General features: G+C 37.1%; 1 protein-coding gene across 1 annotated transcript in view; it reads right to left on the bottom strand.

Moving 5' to 3' along the window:
• Positions 1-17,013, bottom strand: part of NCKAP5 (NCK associated protein 5) — a gene marked incomplete at its 3' end in the record, with an annotated part of 384,285 nt that overhangs the window by 79,813 nt on the left and 287,459 nt on the right. The window contains exon 9 of the mRNA XM_082001372.1: positions 12,496-12,615. Coding sequence (XP_081857498.1) covers positions 12,496-12,615 — 120 coding nt within the window. The remainder of the gene's footprint in view (positions 1-12,495; positions 12,616-17,013) is intronic.

Here is a 17,013-nt window from a genome sequence, read left to right as displayed (position 1 = left end):
AGTGCTGCCATGATCATTTTATCACAGAAGCTGCTGCCACCAAACGCTGCTTTATCACGTTATAATGGGATAAGCTGAAGCTTTCCTTTAGCATATAGTTGGAAATGAAAACTAGCTGAGCTTTAAATATTTCTTTCACAGATTTTCAAAAATATCCTCATTAACTGCATATGTCTATTTTAAAACATGTTTTAAACTCAATTTACCTAACCAGTAGTAATTTTTGCCCACCAGAAAATTTCAATTCTCGGGATGGTAAAAAAAAAGGCTAACACTGGAGACTGCCCTGAATCTATTAATCACTTTCTTCCTGTTGAACCTACGAGTCAGATGATAGAAAAAAATGAGGCTAAGAATGAAGATATGACAGAAAAAATAAAATGATCTCAGGAATGGTAAGTACTACTATGTGATCACACAAACACACAAGTTAACACTCAAAAAGCACACAGAACAAATACATACACAAGGTTTGTTGCAAGTGTTTTACATGGTTTTGAAAATACACAGGGCCATGGTATTTTTGTAAGAGCGGTGTTACAGCTTCTGTTGAGAGAGGAGTTCATCACATTAATTTAAATCTCCGATAAAATAAATTAGCTTTTTTATTGCCAGGTTGAACTACGGGGCTATGATTGTTATGTATTGCTACAATCTAAGTCTTAATGGCATTTTAGCCCTGTGGTGGTCAAACAGAAACCATTTCAAACCTTCTAAAGGCTATTAAAACATGTGCAGATGTCTGGAAAATTAATACTATTATCTAACTCTAACCTTTTGCCTGTAGGAGGAAAAGGAGAGAGAAGGCTCAGGAAAGATGTTTTAGATCAATACATGGCAACTGAGGAGAGTAAGCACTGTTTCATGTGGAAGTTCATTGGCTGTGAACAGGTGGTTCAACTGAGCAAATTCATCCTTATTTGGATTTCATTGAAATAATTCATTTACCCAGAAAAATAATTTAAAGAGAGATAAGCATCATTTTTACAATCCTTCCTCGCTGCTGTTTCCCAGGGTCCGTCAAGCTAGACACTGGAAAGGTTCACTCATTTAAATGACAAGAGCTCGGATTTGTCAAAGTTAATGTTGAACAAGCCATATTTTCCTTGCCTCAGTAGTATGCATTTAAAAGGCTTCTCCATCCCTCTACTCTCTTCTTTTTTTTGTGTGTATGTGTAATATTGTTGAAATGTCACATGGACTGAAAGGATTTTAAAAGTAGGAAGAGGAGGATTTCAAGAAATGCTTTTATTGTTAGTTTAAGGCTTTTACATCCATATTTTCTCTCCAACTCTAATGCATTGCTTTTGGCTCTGACAGAATAATTTCAAGTAAGGAGAGAGTTTTTACAAAGGTCTTCTTGAATACCTGGATACAAGGTACTTTATTCTATCCTTTTTCCTCAAACCACTTACTTGAGGTATGGTTTAAGAAAGAATAAGTGGGTAGATTCCAAGCTGGTAAGAATTTCTGGCTCTACTTGTTGTACTGAAATTAAATTAATTTCTGCCAGGTCAGGAATTGTCCCATAGACTTCCCAAACTTTTTCTGCTTTTCGGAAATAAAACTTCTAGAGTTTCACAGTGTGCATGTGTTGTGCTCCTTCATTCTTCAAAGTCTGAAATCTGACCACAAGATCTCCAAATGGCAGTTCAAGTTCTGCAACATTTATTCTGATACACAAAAGTCATAGGGCTTGTGTGCAGGAGAGAGTACAACTGTGTAGACCTGATGATCTGAACAAGCATCTCAAATCCTGGCTTCAGACCTCTGTAATTCCACTGACCTACTCCGGAGTGGTGAGGATCTTGCGGTCAGCCTGGTCATGCAAGCCAAGACATCTCAGTAAGGCTGAAACACAGGTGAGGTGGGAGAGCCAGTGCTGGCACCAACAAGGAGGGTGCACCATGCTGGATGACATGAGGACACAGACCTGCACTGCTCATGTTCATCTGCACCTCACGCCTACTCCTAGCCAGGAGGAATACCAAGAAATGGAAAATAAGAAAAGTCAGTCATTGCTCCTGGGTCAAACTGTACTCTTGTGCAGTGCCCTCTAAGCAGTACTTAGGACCTGGACCGGCCTTGGGAGTGCCGGGCCCTGGCATATGGTGACATTGAAGAGAGTCCCCTCTCCCACCCTGCAGCCAGTTCCAGAGGCAGCCTGCCCCCAGGCCCGAAGTGGCTGTGAGCTTTACCTCTCACATAGATGCCGATAGCTGCAGACCCTTTTGGCAGCTGTCTGTGCTCAGAAGAAGCAGTGCCAACATTTGATTCGGAATCGGTGCCCTTGTGAGTTGGTCGTTTTTTCACAGCAGATAAAAGCAGGGCTTAGGAGGTATATATAGGAGGGATCAGATCCCAGTTCGGCACCAAATAAGTAGTCAGATTTTTAGAAGAGCTCAGCACAATGCCTGAACACCTGAAAGTCTGGTCCCATGTGCTTGAATGACCTAAAGACCTAATTAAAGGTCAATTCCATTTGTTATTCCCCCATGAGCTGGTGAAGACTGGTAACAGAGCTGAGAATACCCATATTTCTAATTATCGTCAGGACTTCCTGAGGACCATTTAGTGGAACAAATTTAAGTGAGCCTCTAAAATACAGTGCTAATCTTTGATTCATGTTCACACTTGCAGTACCTATAATCCATAATAATTGTGCCTAGATCTGTGCCTGTACCTACTGTACAGGAAAAGTACACAAGGTTTGTTTAGAGAAAAAAACAGATTTAAGAGTAAGTAATAGGAAATTAAAAAAAAATAGATGGAGCATTTCTGCTTTTAAAAGATGACTGAATATAAAAATTTAGAATCAAAACACTAATAAATTAAGTAGTTCACCTCTGTATACCAGAAACATGAAGTGAAAAGTGGGCGTATATTTGAGGTTTTTAAAGCACTGATGTTAATTTAAGATGCCATTACTTTGGCAGTTTGGTTTCCATACGTTTAATGCAGTAAGATGGAGTTTAATTCATAATGTTGAAGATGCCCTTGTAATGCACACAGGACACAGACAAATCACTGCTCCTCCCTGCACCCAGACATCAGTTAGTGACTAATGAAACATGGCTTGCTCACATCCAGAGGAAGAAATGAGCACGAACGCAATCTACAAATGCTAAAAATACAGAAAGACTCCAATCTGTCAATATCACATTGTTAAAGATTTAATGACAAAGGTAACTTTTCCTTTTAGCTTGTCCTTATCAAGAGAGATACCCAGATGGTAATTTAAGAGTTAATGCGCTAATGGACTCTTCAGTTTCACTGAGCACCTACGTCCTGATTTTATCTTGCAATACAGTATTTCACATTCTCAGCGAAGTCAACAGAGATTTAGTCAATAGTGTCACGGCCTTTGGATGAGAATTTGAATTTTACCAGTATACAAACCATCATTAAAGAAGATAGGTCATTTGGGAAACAAAGGAGAGCATTAGTAAAATTCAATACTAAAAGATGGGGTTGGTTCAGTAGGTGTTTTATGATTTATTATGAATAGCATTGTATTCTAATTACCACCCCTTTCTTCTACGCACAGTATCCATAAGAGTATACAAAACATACAAAGTATATCACAGGAAAATTAATTTTCTCAGAACAGATGGCAACAGAAAATAGCTATTGAGTAATCTTATGTGCTATAAACCACTTAGCATAATGTTAGTTTGATTCATTTGATGGAATGTATAATTTAAAATTACTAGCAAATTACATTGACCTCATATAATCTGAACATCTTAAATGTTACGAAGTAGAGGACTTATTGGCACATCTATTTTTAAGTAAGAGAGCCATAATTCCCTATTGCTTCATGTCTGCAAAGTGTCACTACACTTAAATAACAGTAAGAAAACCACAGTTATAAAGTAAAATATAAATGAAGCTTTATATGTATTGAGCGTAATAACAGATGAAATTAATCTTTTATCTATTGTTATTTGTTTCATATACACACATTTTTGCAGTTATCCTTCATTTAAGTTTCAGTCTTAAGAAAACAAAAACGAACTACATACTTAGCTCCATTAGTGCTTTAAGAAGAAAATTACACATCTGTAATAATAATGGTTATATTTATATACTGCTTCAGAATTTCAGTAGATTCCCACTTTACCACAACAAGAAGCAGCCCTCTAAATCTTTGAATAATTTAATTTTATGCACTCTTTTGGTATTTCATTTGGGAGTTATGGAGTGTGAAATATGCACCATGATGAGAAAACAATTATCTAGCACACCTGTTGTTTGTGCATATTGTATTTAAGCAGGGCTTGCAGTGGCTACTGTTTTATTCCGCTGAAATCCGAAATGGGGAGGCTTTAGAAGTTGACCTGACAACATGAACTTACATTTTTATATGTAATACATGGCTTGTATTTATGCCATCACATACTGTGATAACATTAGAACAAATCCATGCTAATTTTTGCTATCAGAATGACAGTGAGAAAGATTTTTCCATTTAGAAAGGAAACCTGAATGATTCTTGACTTAAATATACCAGATATACTAAAAAAAAAATTGTAAACTTCAAACCCAGAAACATATCGGACAAAATCCATTCAGCAAACAGAGCAGGCTGAAATAGCATTCAACATGTTAAGCATTGTTATAGGTTAAATATAATAGCATGCAATAAAAGAGCCTATCCTTTTAATGCTTATTAGAAGTTTGAAGCACAGGGCAAGTTTGGAAAGGAATATAGCAAATACTGTTTCACATTGTGGAACTCCTTCCTTTTTTCTTAAATTTATTCCCATACTGAATGTACACAATAATAGGAAAAACCATAAAAAACATTCTTGTACTTAATGAGTCTGCCCACATACTTGCTTAGGGTTTCAAATGCCGTATTGGATTCCTGCCATCATGTGTATCACTGTTGATAATAAAAATCTATGCATAAAATAAAGACAAATCTATGGTTCACCCAGTATCATTTTCATATTTTTCTTTGTCTAAAAAATTGGCAGTAAAGCCTTACTTTTGCTGTTAAGGCCTGTCACATCAGTACAGCCCCATGGTTTTCTTGACACGTGCTTACTCTGAAAAACTGTCTTTGCTCTTCAGAACAATGCCTACATATTTCTTCAAAACTTAAAAAAATATTCCTCTCCTCAGTCAAAATTATTCATAAATACTTCACCAAAGATCAGTTGTGGCTTTCCGGAAGATTGTTTGCTCATTTCATTTATTGGTTTTGATATCTCTGTAGCTATTTATTATCATTAGGATAATGGAAAAAGCTCATTTTTAGATTTCAGATCTGAAAATTATATATTTAAAATTGTATCACAAAATGTCATGTTTGTGTACATATGGAAAGCCTTTCAGTGCTTTTCTTTGGAACCTTTCCAGGGTAGTTAAAGTACTTGGACATATGAAATTCTAGCAGCTGGGGGTAATTTTCTCTTAAAACCATTATTCTCAAGAGAACTACATGCCTAGTGAGCTTTATTTAATATTTTCTTTTTGCTTGAAAGCAAATTGGTAAGAATTTAGGTGCTGAAATAAGGAACAACAGTCTGATAAGAAGGGAGATCAACAAAACACGAATTACAGATGGAGCAGACCTATCAGGTCAGTTGATCTGACCCACTCATAATAAAATACTTTTCTCCACTGAACCTCTAGCTGTGCTTTGTTTGCTTTAGTTTTATGTTGTGAAGGATAATGCCCTACCTCTCTTCTGCCCATACCTCGTCATACCACAGTCTATAACAACAATTTTTGTGATGTTCCTTTATCAGCCTGAATTAGATTTAGATCCAGCAAATCATTTTGGCAAATGTTTTAAGAATGGAAGTTTCATAGTTTCCCTAGTCAGAAAAGACTATGTCAGGATTCCCCCCTGTTACAGACTGGTGTTCTTGAGGGTCAAGAAAAGCCACCTCAGCCATTTTGCTCAAGGGATCTCACAAAGCTTCTACACACCACAGCTGTGATTTACATACAAGCGTAAGTCCCTGTAACTAGAGATGGCCTGTGGAGAGCCACTGCTGTGGATGACATCCAGTGATTCTCAATGCACTCCCAAAAATCTGCTTATCTCAGAGCCTCCTTCCAGAGCTGGCTGGATAGCAGATATCAGCCTAATTCTTTCAGGTATTATGGTGCTGCTGTTCATTCAAAACTAGGAGTCATACAGCTTAACTCAGGGAGGTTAGGAGTTTCTTTGGAGGGGGGCTATTTCCTTTCCTTCTCTTGTCACTGACTTTGGTCACTCATTCACACTTAAATTCACACCCATGAACACTTTATTTCCGTAATGTTTCTTCAGCATATATTTGGAGCTGCAAACAGGGCAAGTAAGAAAAATGGTTTATAATGTATTATTACATGTTGATGATTTAAGCTGAGATGAAATACAGAGATTTGAAGTTTTGTATTTGTCTTCTCAGATGTTATTGGTGAGTGGGGACATAACACAAATAGAAAGTAGGTACCAGTTTACTGAGATAGTGCAAGACTGGAAGTAATGACACCAGCATCTTCACAAGAAGAAATGTTCCTTTAATTTGTCCTTGAAAGTCTCAAAAATCTTTGAGTGTTCCTTACTAGATTGCTATCTTGTTTCCTGATACACAGAAGCATTCTTATCATTTCTGACTGCTACAAGACTGGGACAGGATCTTCATGACAGTAATTGTGTGCCTTTAGTAGCCTTGATCTGGAGAAAGTACTCCAGCAGGGCTACGGCCTGAAATCTTTGAGAACTGCAAATGGTGTAAAAACCACCACCTCACTTCTTAGTAGGTGCTCTACGGAGTAAGTAAATATCACTACAGATATCATGACACCTGATTTATATTTCTATGTTTGCTGAGAAGAAAAGGACAGAGCTGGAACTTTTCAGAAGATGTGCAGGTAAGGGTACTCCGGCAATCTGATGGATACAAAGGAGCAAATGTGAAGTAAGAAAATAAGCAGGTCAACTGCAGGAGTTTCAAAACTTCAAATATAATTTGCTGATCTTAGTCTCAAATCTGCCTGCTCTCTGAAGAGCCCAGAGGCACAAGGCAGGACTAGTAGCTGGCTTCTGTCAGATGGGAATTATGCTACTGCTTAGCATACAACGATCCAGTTATTTAAATATACTTTGGACTGCTGACAAACTGTTTTCTAACAGTGTGTGATGATCTTCAGTTTTAATTTCAAACCTTCAGATACTCACTTTCTGAAATACTTAAATATTTTGTATACTTGATTGCTGTAAAGGAATACAACGTCACTTTTAACCTTCTGCATTCAGACATCATCATGTCTAACGATGTCTGAACCAGAGGTCAGATTCCGAGGCCAGATATTCCATCTCCTTTTGTCAGGTGTTAGGGCAATAAATTGCCCTCTTTTTCTTCCCATATATAATAATGTCGTTGGTGCAATTTACCCCTTCCTGCTAAGTTGTACAACTGTTTCCATCTAAGTATGTACAGCTACACTCTGTCTCATATGTCAGGGCATAGTTGTCAGGTTATTAAAAGAGCTAATATCAGTGCAGTTATACCAAAGTAGTTATTATTTAAATCGACCTTCTGAGAATTCAGCGGACTGTACTGTAGCATTTTAGACAAAACTTTGGACATAAAATTAAACAATGTGGATGGTCCATGAGTAATAAATGAAACTAATCTAGCCAGAGAAACACAAGGAAAAAAAAGATGCTTCAAGAGTCATCCCTGCTTTGTTCTGGAGTTGATAAAGTAAAATTTTTATGATGGAAATAAAATGGCAATGAAAATACAGTTTAGGATCAGAGATACTGTAAATCTTATGATTAGAAATATCATTTTATACTTTCCCAACTATGAAAATTTTATTACTTATTTAATCAAATAAATCAACTTAATAAATGTTACTACTTGCCACTTTTTAACACATGTCACTAAAGGTTCCCTGCATGCTTTATAAAAAACTGTGACAGCAAACTTCTGGGTGAAAAGTGAAAGCAAGTCTTTATCCATGGGAAGAATTCAGCTAACAAACATGTTGAATTTATGTAAACAATGTTGCATAATATAAACAAGTTACTGCAATATCTATCAGAAGGCAAACCTTGACCCCTGCTATCCTCAGTAACATTATACAAGTCATCATTGTTGTAAAAGGAGGATATGTAATATCAGAATCAGGTTCAATGCCATTACTTATATTTTCAGGTAGGAGTGGAAAAAGAGGACTAACTAGTAGGAAAAGATCTGGGAAAAGATCTGTGTCTCGAGACTGAGCAGCCTATACCAAATAAAGTCAAAACAAGTCTGTGAGACAACATAGCTAAGAAGTGGAAAAACTCTGTAGTCTGGTGATTTTAGTAGTTTAAAGTTTCTCTGAAGAAAAAGACTGCATCACTTAGAAAAAATAAGGCAAAGGTAGAAATGTACTGATATTGACATTTACAATAAAAAATATTTCATAGCTGCTATACGTGCCATGGGCAAAGCAGAAGTGTTAAGTTTCATCTAAGGCTTCTTATTCCTACTCTTGTATCCTCTCTTTGGATTTATCTTACCCCTTCAGCAACCTTCTGTATATCACCTCCACAAATTTCCCTCTTCACTTCCAATCAGTTTTTCTCTATCCAATTTTAAATCTTGAGTCTATTTTTCCCAACTATTTCTCCCACTGCCAGATCAAATACAAGGTAGCTCACTAAAATGGAGTTCCTGGTTTCCTTTTCCCAAACCCCTCTTGCTATAACAGGCAGAATTTAATCTTTTTAGCAATCACATTAACTGAGGAAAATGAAGGCTGCTTGGGCAGAAGCTACTCCTCTGTGCTAGTTTTTAAATAAACTATTGCTATTCGTCAGACGGTGCTGAGACAGAAACACTTTTCCAAGGCTTCTTCATTTCAACAAGAGAGATTGTCTGAATAAAATAAAACTAAAAAAGAAAAAAAAAAGTGATCAGGCTTCTTTTTATTTATCTACCCTAATAGAGGCTCTGTAAGGCACACCCTTCAGCTAGAAAGAATATCCCCAGGAAGACAGAGTAGCTCTTAAAATCATCTACAATACAAAAGAGGTGACAAAAAACAAAAAAGCTTGAGTTATATCTTTTTGCTCCTTACATTTTGCATCAGCATTACTTATTCTTTTCATGACAGGAGTGACATATCCTCTGTGTCACTCTCCCTGCAAGCAGTAAGCACACCAAAATTTCTAGTAGCAAAGAACTTCTATGGCAATATACATTATCACATGCCTCAAGAAAACATGCATATTTCTTTTAAAATACTATTAGGCTCTTCGATTTCATGAGTACTTACACTTCCTGCAAATGCATGAAAGTATAATACTTCTAATAACAGTTTTACAGTGAAGAATTCCTGAAGCAGTCGTGAAAACCTTACTAAATGCTTTTTTTTCTTTTAAATTGGTAGCAATCAGTTTTTCTTTTGATCTTTGTGAGAAGCATGAGGAAGAACAACACAGTGCAATGGGTATGGTATATGGGCCATTATTCTGCAGTCAAATTCAGAACCCTGGTACTAATCTTTAAACTGAAAAAAAAGTGAATGACCTGATTTCTAAGAAGGTAATACCCGAATCATGTATTTGGATAGAATCAAATATGCAAAAAAACTAAAGCAATAGTGAAATCTTTTTTTTTTAAAGAAATCTATGTTTCTGTTGAAATCCAAGATGTCAAGAATGTTTATGGTTTAAAAATAAGCTTACTCTTTAATACAAGAGTCATCTAATGTCAATTACAGAATAATTTGCTGGTAATATACAATCAAATCATAGAAGTTGACATGCAGAAAAAGTAACTAATACTATTTATTTTTAGCTTATACCATCTTCTGCAGCATTCTTCAAGATTCTTAATTGTACTGAGTGTGAATACTCCTAGGATGATCAGCATGTAAATAAAATTGAATTGGACTGTATCAGATAGTACAGGAAAGGTGCGATTAACACCACGTACACCGCCCCCTCCGCCCCAGTTGGCTGTATTTGCCCATTCACTTTGATTAGGGTCATGATTTAACAGGAATGTCCTTTAACGCCATATTTAGTACTTTCTGCAGTACATTCTACATTCAGTAGAATGACAGATCTAAACAAATATTTAGCTACTGCTCTAGATCTGGGATGTATGCATTTCCAAGAAGACATAATCCAAACTGTGTTTCAATTCTATGCAGGCATACAACAATATTTGTTTAATTTCAGTCCTAAGAAAACACCCTTCTTCAGATTCTACATCTCAGACTGCAAGATCACAGACTACGCACCATTTATTCAAGTCCAGAGTAAAGTTAGAGGATAAATAAACTGGAAACTAACAAATATACTGTGGGGTTTTTTTTTGTAAAAATAACATATGATGTGTTTTAACAGAAGCTCTTCATTTTCTGATGCACACTGCAACTTTTCTCTACTTTTTTTTCTCCCAAGGGGGATAAAATCTGTTGACAGCAAGCGCGGGGACATAACAGCAAATTTTGCTGCTGTTTGGGAGACCTGGACTTTGTGAATGATCTTAATTATCTTTTCTCTTCAGACAATAAAGACAAAGCAAGTGAAAAGGGGGGGGGAAATCTATACACATTAATTTCTGCCAAACTGCAGGAACAATGATGCAAAATAGTTTGAATCCCTCAGGAAAACCTGCTAGATCATTTGATTCTTTCTTCTACTTGATGCAGGTTCATCTCTTTCAACTTCTTGCACAGCAGTGACACAATCCAGTTTCAAGGAACTCAAGTCAAAGCATTGATCCCACTTTTCAGATGCTATCTAACAGTTCTATAACATTCCTGGAATAACCTCACTTTATTGTTGCCTCACAAGGAATTGAGAAGAAGAGCCATATTTATAATAAAGAATGTGCAATGTATGACTTCCGTGCTAACCCAATACTAACATAGACTAGAGTCAGCCACTTGAAAGAAAGAAAGAAAGAAAGAAAGAAAGAAAGAAAGAAAGAAAGAAAGAAAGAAAGAAAGAAAGAAAGAAGGAAGGAAGGAAGGAAGGAAGGAAGGAAGGAAGGAAGGAAGGAAGGAAGGAAGGAAGGAAGGAAGGAAGGAAGGAAGGAAGGAAGGAAGGAAGGAAGGAAGGAAGGAAGGAAGGAAGGAAGGAAGGAAGGAAGGAAGGAAGGAAGGAAGGAAGGAAGGAAGGAAGGAAGGAAGGGGTAGAGAGAGAGAGAGAGAAACCAGGAAGAAGGAGCAGGTGATGTGACTGTCAAAAGTAGAAGATGTGAGCAATAAAGGTCCATGCTGTGGTGGATGTGTCATAAACTGAATGGATAAAGAGAAATCAGTCCTACACAGGAGTCTATGAAGGATGAATAAACAGGAAAGAAAGCAAGGGGCAAGGGAGAAGAAATCAGAAGAAAGAAGGTCCTGACCTAGCAATACCTAAATCAACACAAAACCAAGAGACAGAACAAGAATCTGAGGTTAATGGAAGAACCCAGATTCCTGTGACGGTGACCTGGCACCACTCTGCCTGCGCTTTAGAGTTTCACAGTAAGTAAGTATGGCTATTTGCCCTCACCGTGGGGATTCCCTTGCCTTTAAGCACAAGACGGTGAGCAGACCTTGCTTCCTCAATAAACAGCCCAAGCTGATGAGAGTTATAGCAGCCCTCAGCTGTCAAGCAACAGTGCAAAGGCTAAATTTCACCTTGAGATACAGATGCACAGCATCAGAGGATTCAAGTAAGACACATGTTTAATATCCCTTACCTAGCTGACATGACCCAAATTTCTCCTCCAAAATGAATGAAATTTTCTCTAATAAGAAATAACATACATTGCTAAAAACCGAATTTGCCCTGTTGTTAGAAACCTGCCAAGTTTTAATTAGTCCTCATTTACTGTTCTCCTAGCTCATGGTCAGATATGTTGGAACTTCGGCAAAGCAATTCTACTTCTGCAAAAGGATGACAAAGCGATGGATTAATTCACAGTAATGGACTTTGCCAAATGAAAAGGCATACTGAAACATCTCTTATTATACCAGAATGGCAAAGGAGTGGGAGATGGGTCAATTGGTTTCTCAGCTATATCCTCCCATAAAACGCTGGGAAAAAAAAAATCACTCTAAGTCTGAGAGGATGTACTTAAGTCCTTGTAACACATATGGCAAAAGTTAAATAAATGGGCTGTCTTCTCACAGGAAATTACACTGTTCACCATCAAGCAGAATGTTAAGGAATCTGAGCTTCTCCCCTGCAGAGGGATAATGAACCCCTATCATTCCATTTATCATGGTGTAGAAGAACCTAAAAAAATAAGTTACTCTGCAGGTGTTCTCCTTTCTCCACATTTGCACATAATATGTAGTCATAGCTCATTGGTGTATATTTTCAGTTTCAATGGTATCAGATTATAGATGAAGGATATTCTTCTAATATATTAAATCTATCAACTGTCATTCCCCACTTATTGACATGACCTTAAAAAGAAGAAAAATATTTTATAGTGGTGAGAAATATAAAGCCCATAGCTTGCTTTCTACAAAAAGGCCATTTCCTACCTGAAGAAGGAGGTCAGACGCTGGTTTGACTCTCTGCTGGAAAAGCACACTTAATGTTCGATTCTGTTGTTCCAAATCAAAAACTCTCGTTTTCAGCTTTATACATTCCTCCCTCAGATCCTGCAGCACAAGGGACAATAGGAAGATTAGAAAGCAGGTAACAGAAGCACTTAAAAAGTTCTATGTAATGTCAGATGCGAAGAAGAAATATACAACTTTTAAAATAGTACAAATCAGAAAAATGTGCTACTTCATTTTCTCTGATTGTTTGATCATCACAGGATAGCATTAAAAAAATCTTGTAACGAGAAACAGTAGTTACCTGACACATCCTTTTGGAGTTTTCTGTTAGTATAAAAAGTGACTTTGCTAGCAATGTGTTTCATTTTGCAGCTGACACAAAGCAGAAAGCAGCAATTAAGATATGAATATTGTAATAAGCATAAGCTAAGAAAAAAGCATAAGCTACACCAAACCAGGAAGAAGTTCAAAGTGGTACTGTGCCTTCAAGGTATTCTTCTGAAGTCTGATCCCCTCCTTGCTTTTTTTGGAATAACCAAGTCAGCATTGCTGGCTGGCATATTGTGGATAGTCTGTAGCCTCCCCACTCTAACCTGCCACTGTAGAGCTGGCTAAGCCACAGTAAGATGTTGATGCACCAGATACATATGGTACTATGATCCTGCCTGACATTTCCAACATGAGCTATCAAAAAGCCTAAAATAGGCCATTAGAAACAGAGGTGGAGCATAAAACCTCTGCATCTTACGGTACAGGACGTTACTGTTGAAACTGAAAGATGCAGGTCTTTTAGCCAAGGCTGAGTTGGGTTTGTCATGAACAAGCCATTAATGGCTTTCAGATACAGCAAATACATATCTTCAGTGTAAGACCCGCTTTTCCTGGCCACTTAAAGGAATACAGGACTCAATCAGAAATACGATTTTGGAGACAGAGCAGAATCTGAACACTCAACCTTTTGGCATAACTTGTGCAGTTGTCCATTTTGAGGTGTGAGAGCTTCCTAAATTAGGAAGAGAAGTCTCCTAATAAGCATTATATATAAAAATAATACGTTGCTGCCATATCTAGCTTTATTAAAAAAAATTAAATCTCAAAAATACTTTCCCATATTCCTTTAAATTTAGGACAGTTGCCGCTCTGTGGTATTGCCTAGCTGATATTGCTTTCCACCATATGAAGGTGGAGAAAGAGGCCTCTGGATCTCCATACGCTGCCCTGTCAATACCATTACCAACACGATGACCCAGTCTTATGAGAAAACAACCCAGAGGAGGAAATTGTAGTCAGATGCAGCTTAAATTCTTGCCTGCAGTTGCTCTAGTCTCCACTGTAAGCAGCACTGAGATTATAAAAGGTGAAGACACAACAAAATAAGCTCATCTCGAGATTTCCAGAAAATTATAAACATCTTTTTATGCATATAGCATGAATTGTATTTTATGATACCACTGGATGAATGCAGTTATTTTCTCTAGATAGTTTCTTAATATTTGTTTTAGGTGGCTGTCAAGTGGCTCTTCAAGTAAAATTGCTGGAGCCTTCCAACATGACCCCTCAAAAATCTTGAATTTTATGTTTTGTAAAGCCCTAAAGCTTTGGTTTCTGCCAGAGAGACCTCTTACCTCTGGTCTTACACAAGGCAACCTCTATGAGGAAACAGCAAGCATCAAGGCCCATCATTATCTCCCTTTCACAAATAATCAGAGAATTTAAAACAGAGCCTTATCTGTGACAACAGCGCTTAACATTTCAACACTAATAAGTGCACTGAAAGGGAAAAATTATTCACAGAAACTGACAATGTAGAAAAAATTTAGATCTTAGCAATGCCTCTGCTCAAACCTTACCTACCTTACAGTTTTAAAACCATAAAATTTATGTTTCAAACTTTAGACTTTCTATAAAAAGTGAACTATAAAATAGAAGATTACCCGCCCAGATGCTATAAACCGTGCCAATAGTAAAGTCACACATACTCCAGAGGAGAAATGAGGCACATTAAGGTAGCAGTATTCTGGTAAAATAAAGTCTGAGTTTAGAAAGCTGAAGTCCTAAAATTACCAATTAACACAACTACCAAATGTCTGAAGCATATAATTCCTCTCCTGTGGGCAAAATGACCAGCTATTAAGATAGCAATCTCCCAAATATCTAAGGTATCCCTATAGTAATATCCAAGCATCTCTCTCTTACTTTTTCTCTTCAGTATGAGACTCCTCTCCAAAATGGGATTCAATGCCTCATTAGAGGTTCCAGAAATATGCTGCTCTTCCTCTGAAGATGCTGCTTCTGTTTAACACTTAATTAACTCTTTTTTTATTTCATTGATGAAAATGAAGGAGAAATAACTTTCATACAGAACCCAGAGTAAATAAGTATTCTCCTGAATACACTGCTGTGGAGGAGGGTAATATGTAAAGAGTCACAAAATGATTTCATTAAGTGGTGTAACTCAAACTCCAAACTGCTGATCCAGGTCTTACATGGAAATTTTTTTTGATTCATGAAAAAAATCCAGTTCCCAGCACTCCTATCATCTGATGTGATATGAGAAGTCTTTGGGTGGAAGGAGAAAGAATGGATGCTTCCAGTAAGCATGAGAGCTTACAGGTTTGTCTCAAATCATGTTGTTTTTCTGACTTCTCATATTTCCCACAGGTAAAATTTTCTATTAGTAAGTGGTAGAAAATCCATGTAATTTTGCTACATAGAATTGTGAAACTTTGCTGTGTGGCTAATTCAGCACAAATCTCAATTTAATATAGTTTCTCCATAGTCACAGTAAAAAAGAGCCTCTCATATTAGAGAAATTCTATATGTATTGTAACAAATTATAAACTTGAAAAGTGCACATTTAAGACTGTAATTCCATTTCAAGGTTTCAGTGACATTGATAAATCACTCAAGCTTTGCTCACTCAATTTGTGTCACCAGAACCTCTCAGTGGAATCACAGTCTTTCCACATACTGGCGAGTACACAGTGCTTTATTCGTTACATTACAGCATGTACTTAATTTAAACAAAAATTAGTCCTTGAGGGACAATTTCAAATTCACAGCAAAGCCTACGCAGTGTGCATTACTGTTCAAAATCACTCTTCTCCATTTTCTGAAAGCTCTCAGCTTTTCTTCATGTCTCACTATGCCCCAGAGATGTGTTATCTCACTGTGGCATGACTGGCTCTGTCTTACAGCTTAGCTGCATGACAGTAGATTTATCTGTTTACTAGTTACTATTTGGATTCCAATATCTACCTATTTGGGACTGCTGTGAGGAGTCCAATTTCCTCTTTATTGTATGCTATTGTGTTCCTGTCTTTTCTTATAAAAGGACTTCTATGAATGGTGTCAGGAGCACTGTAACAGTTAATATTCATTAGCATTTAGAAGAGTGCCCTCTTTCTATGGATATTAAATTAACTGTTATTACTCAGTAATAGGTAAGCAGCTGTTAAACCTCATCAATACTAAGTAAGTAATTTTATTAAATGTATTCAAATCTGTTTTTATTGTATCCATATGAACTCCTTGGCCCCTATGGTTTTGGGAGGATTCATTACTGAGAAAGTATATAGTCATCAAAATGTCTGACGCCTTTGCAAAGGGACTCAGGAAGCTCCTCTCTTCATTGGGGAAACATAATATTCCCTAGAGATAATAAACTAGAGATTATATATTGAGATTAACACTCTGGTAAATATTTAGTCACATATGGTTTTATATTACAAAATGTGGATGAGCTTTTTGTGTGTATTAATGTGAGAAAATGCCTCCATTTCTATTTAAGCTGTATTGAAACACAGATTTGGTATTTTTTTAAAAATAGCTGAAGTTATGTTTCTAAAAGGTGTTACAGCAATAGCTCTGCAGACTGCAGTCCTTTGCTGACACGCAGACCATACAGCATATGTGTATACAAAGTACAGGAAGAGTAATATAGCACAGATAGCAACAGTGCAAGCTTCCCCATATGTTGTGGTTTGCACAAATCACCTCCACACTACAGTACTTCCAAATGCTGTAAGGCAATAACCTTCTTTTAGAGCAGAAGGCTTTGTTGCACATCAAAAAACCATGGGATTGAACAAAGGTACTTTCAATCCTAACCTGTGGTAACAGTTGCGTGGCTGTTTTGTGTCCACAGCTGTCAGGTGAAGACATTTAGGGAACATTATTACTTCTGGATTCCTAATGCTAGCTTGGGCCACAGGAATGCTATACCTATATAACGGGCAACTGCACCCTCTAGAGTCTTGCATCGCTCACCTACGGGTCACCTGTACATCTTTACCTTCAGGGCGGAGTACCCAAGAGCAGGCTTAATGGGGTCAGAACATCTCCCTGCGCATCTTTTAATACGTTCAGAATAAAAATTATTCACAAAATATCTGCCCAGTAAGGAGCTGAGAAGGGTATCCAGCCTTCTCCTTGATGTGCAGATGGCCAAATGCAACCTTCTGCACGTATTTACCGTTACCATTCAATTTGGTGCAG

The sequence above is a fragment of the Phaethon aethereus genome, assembly GCF_964289735.1.
Source record: "Phaethon aethereus genome assembly, chromosome: 6".
In the NCBI taxonomy this organism is placed as follows: domain Eukaryota; kingdom Metazoa; phylum Chordata; class Aves; order Phaethontiformes; family Phaethontidae; genus Phaethon; species Phaethon aethereus.
This window is presented reverse-complemented; position numbering and strand designations above follow the sequence as displayed.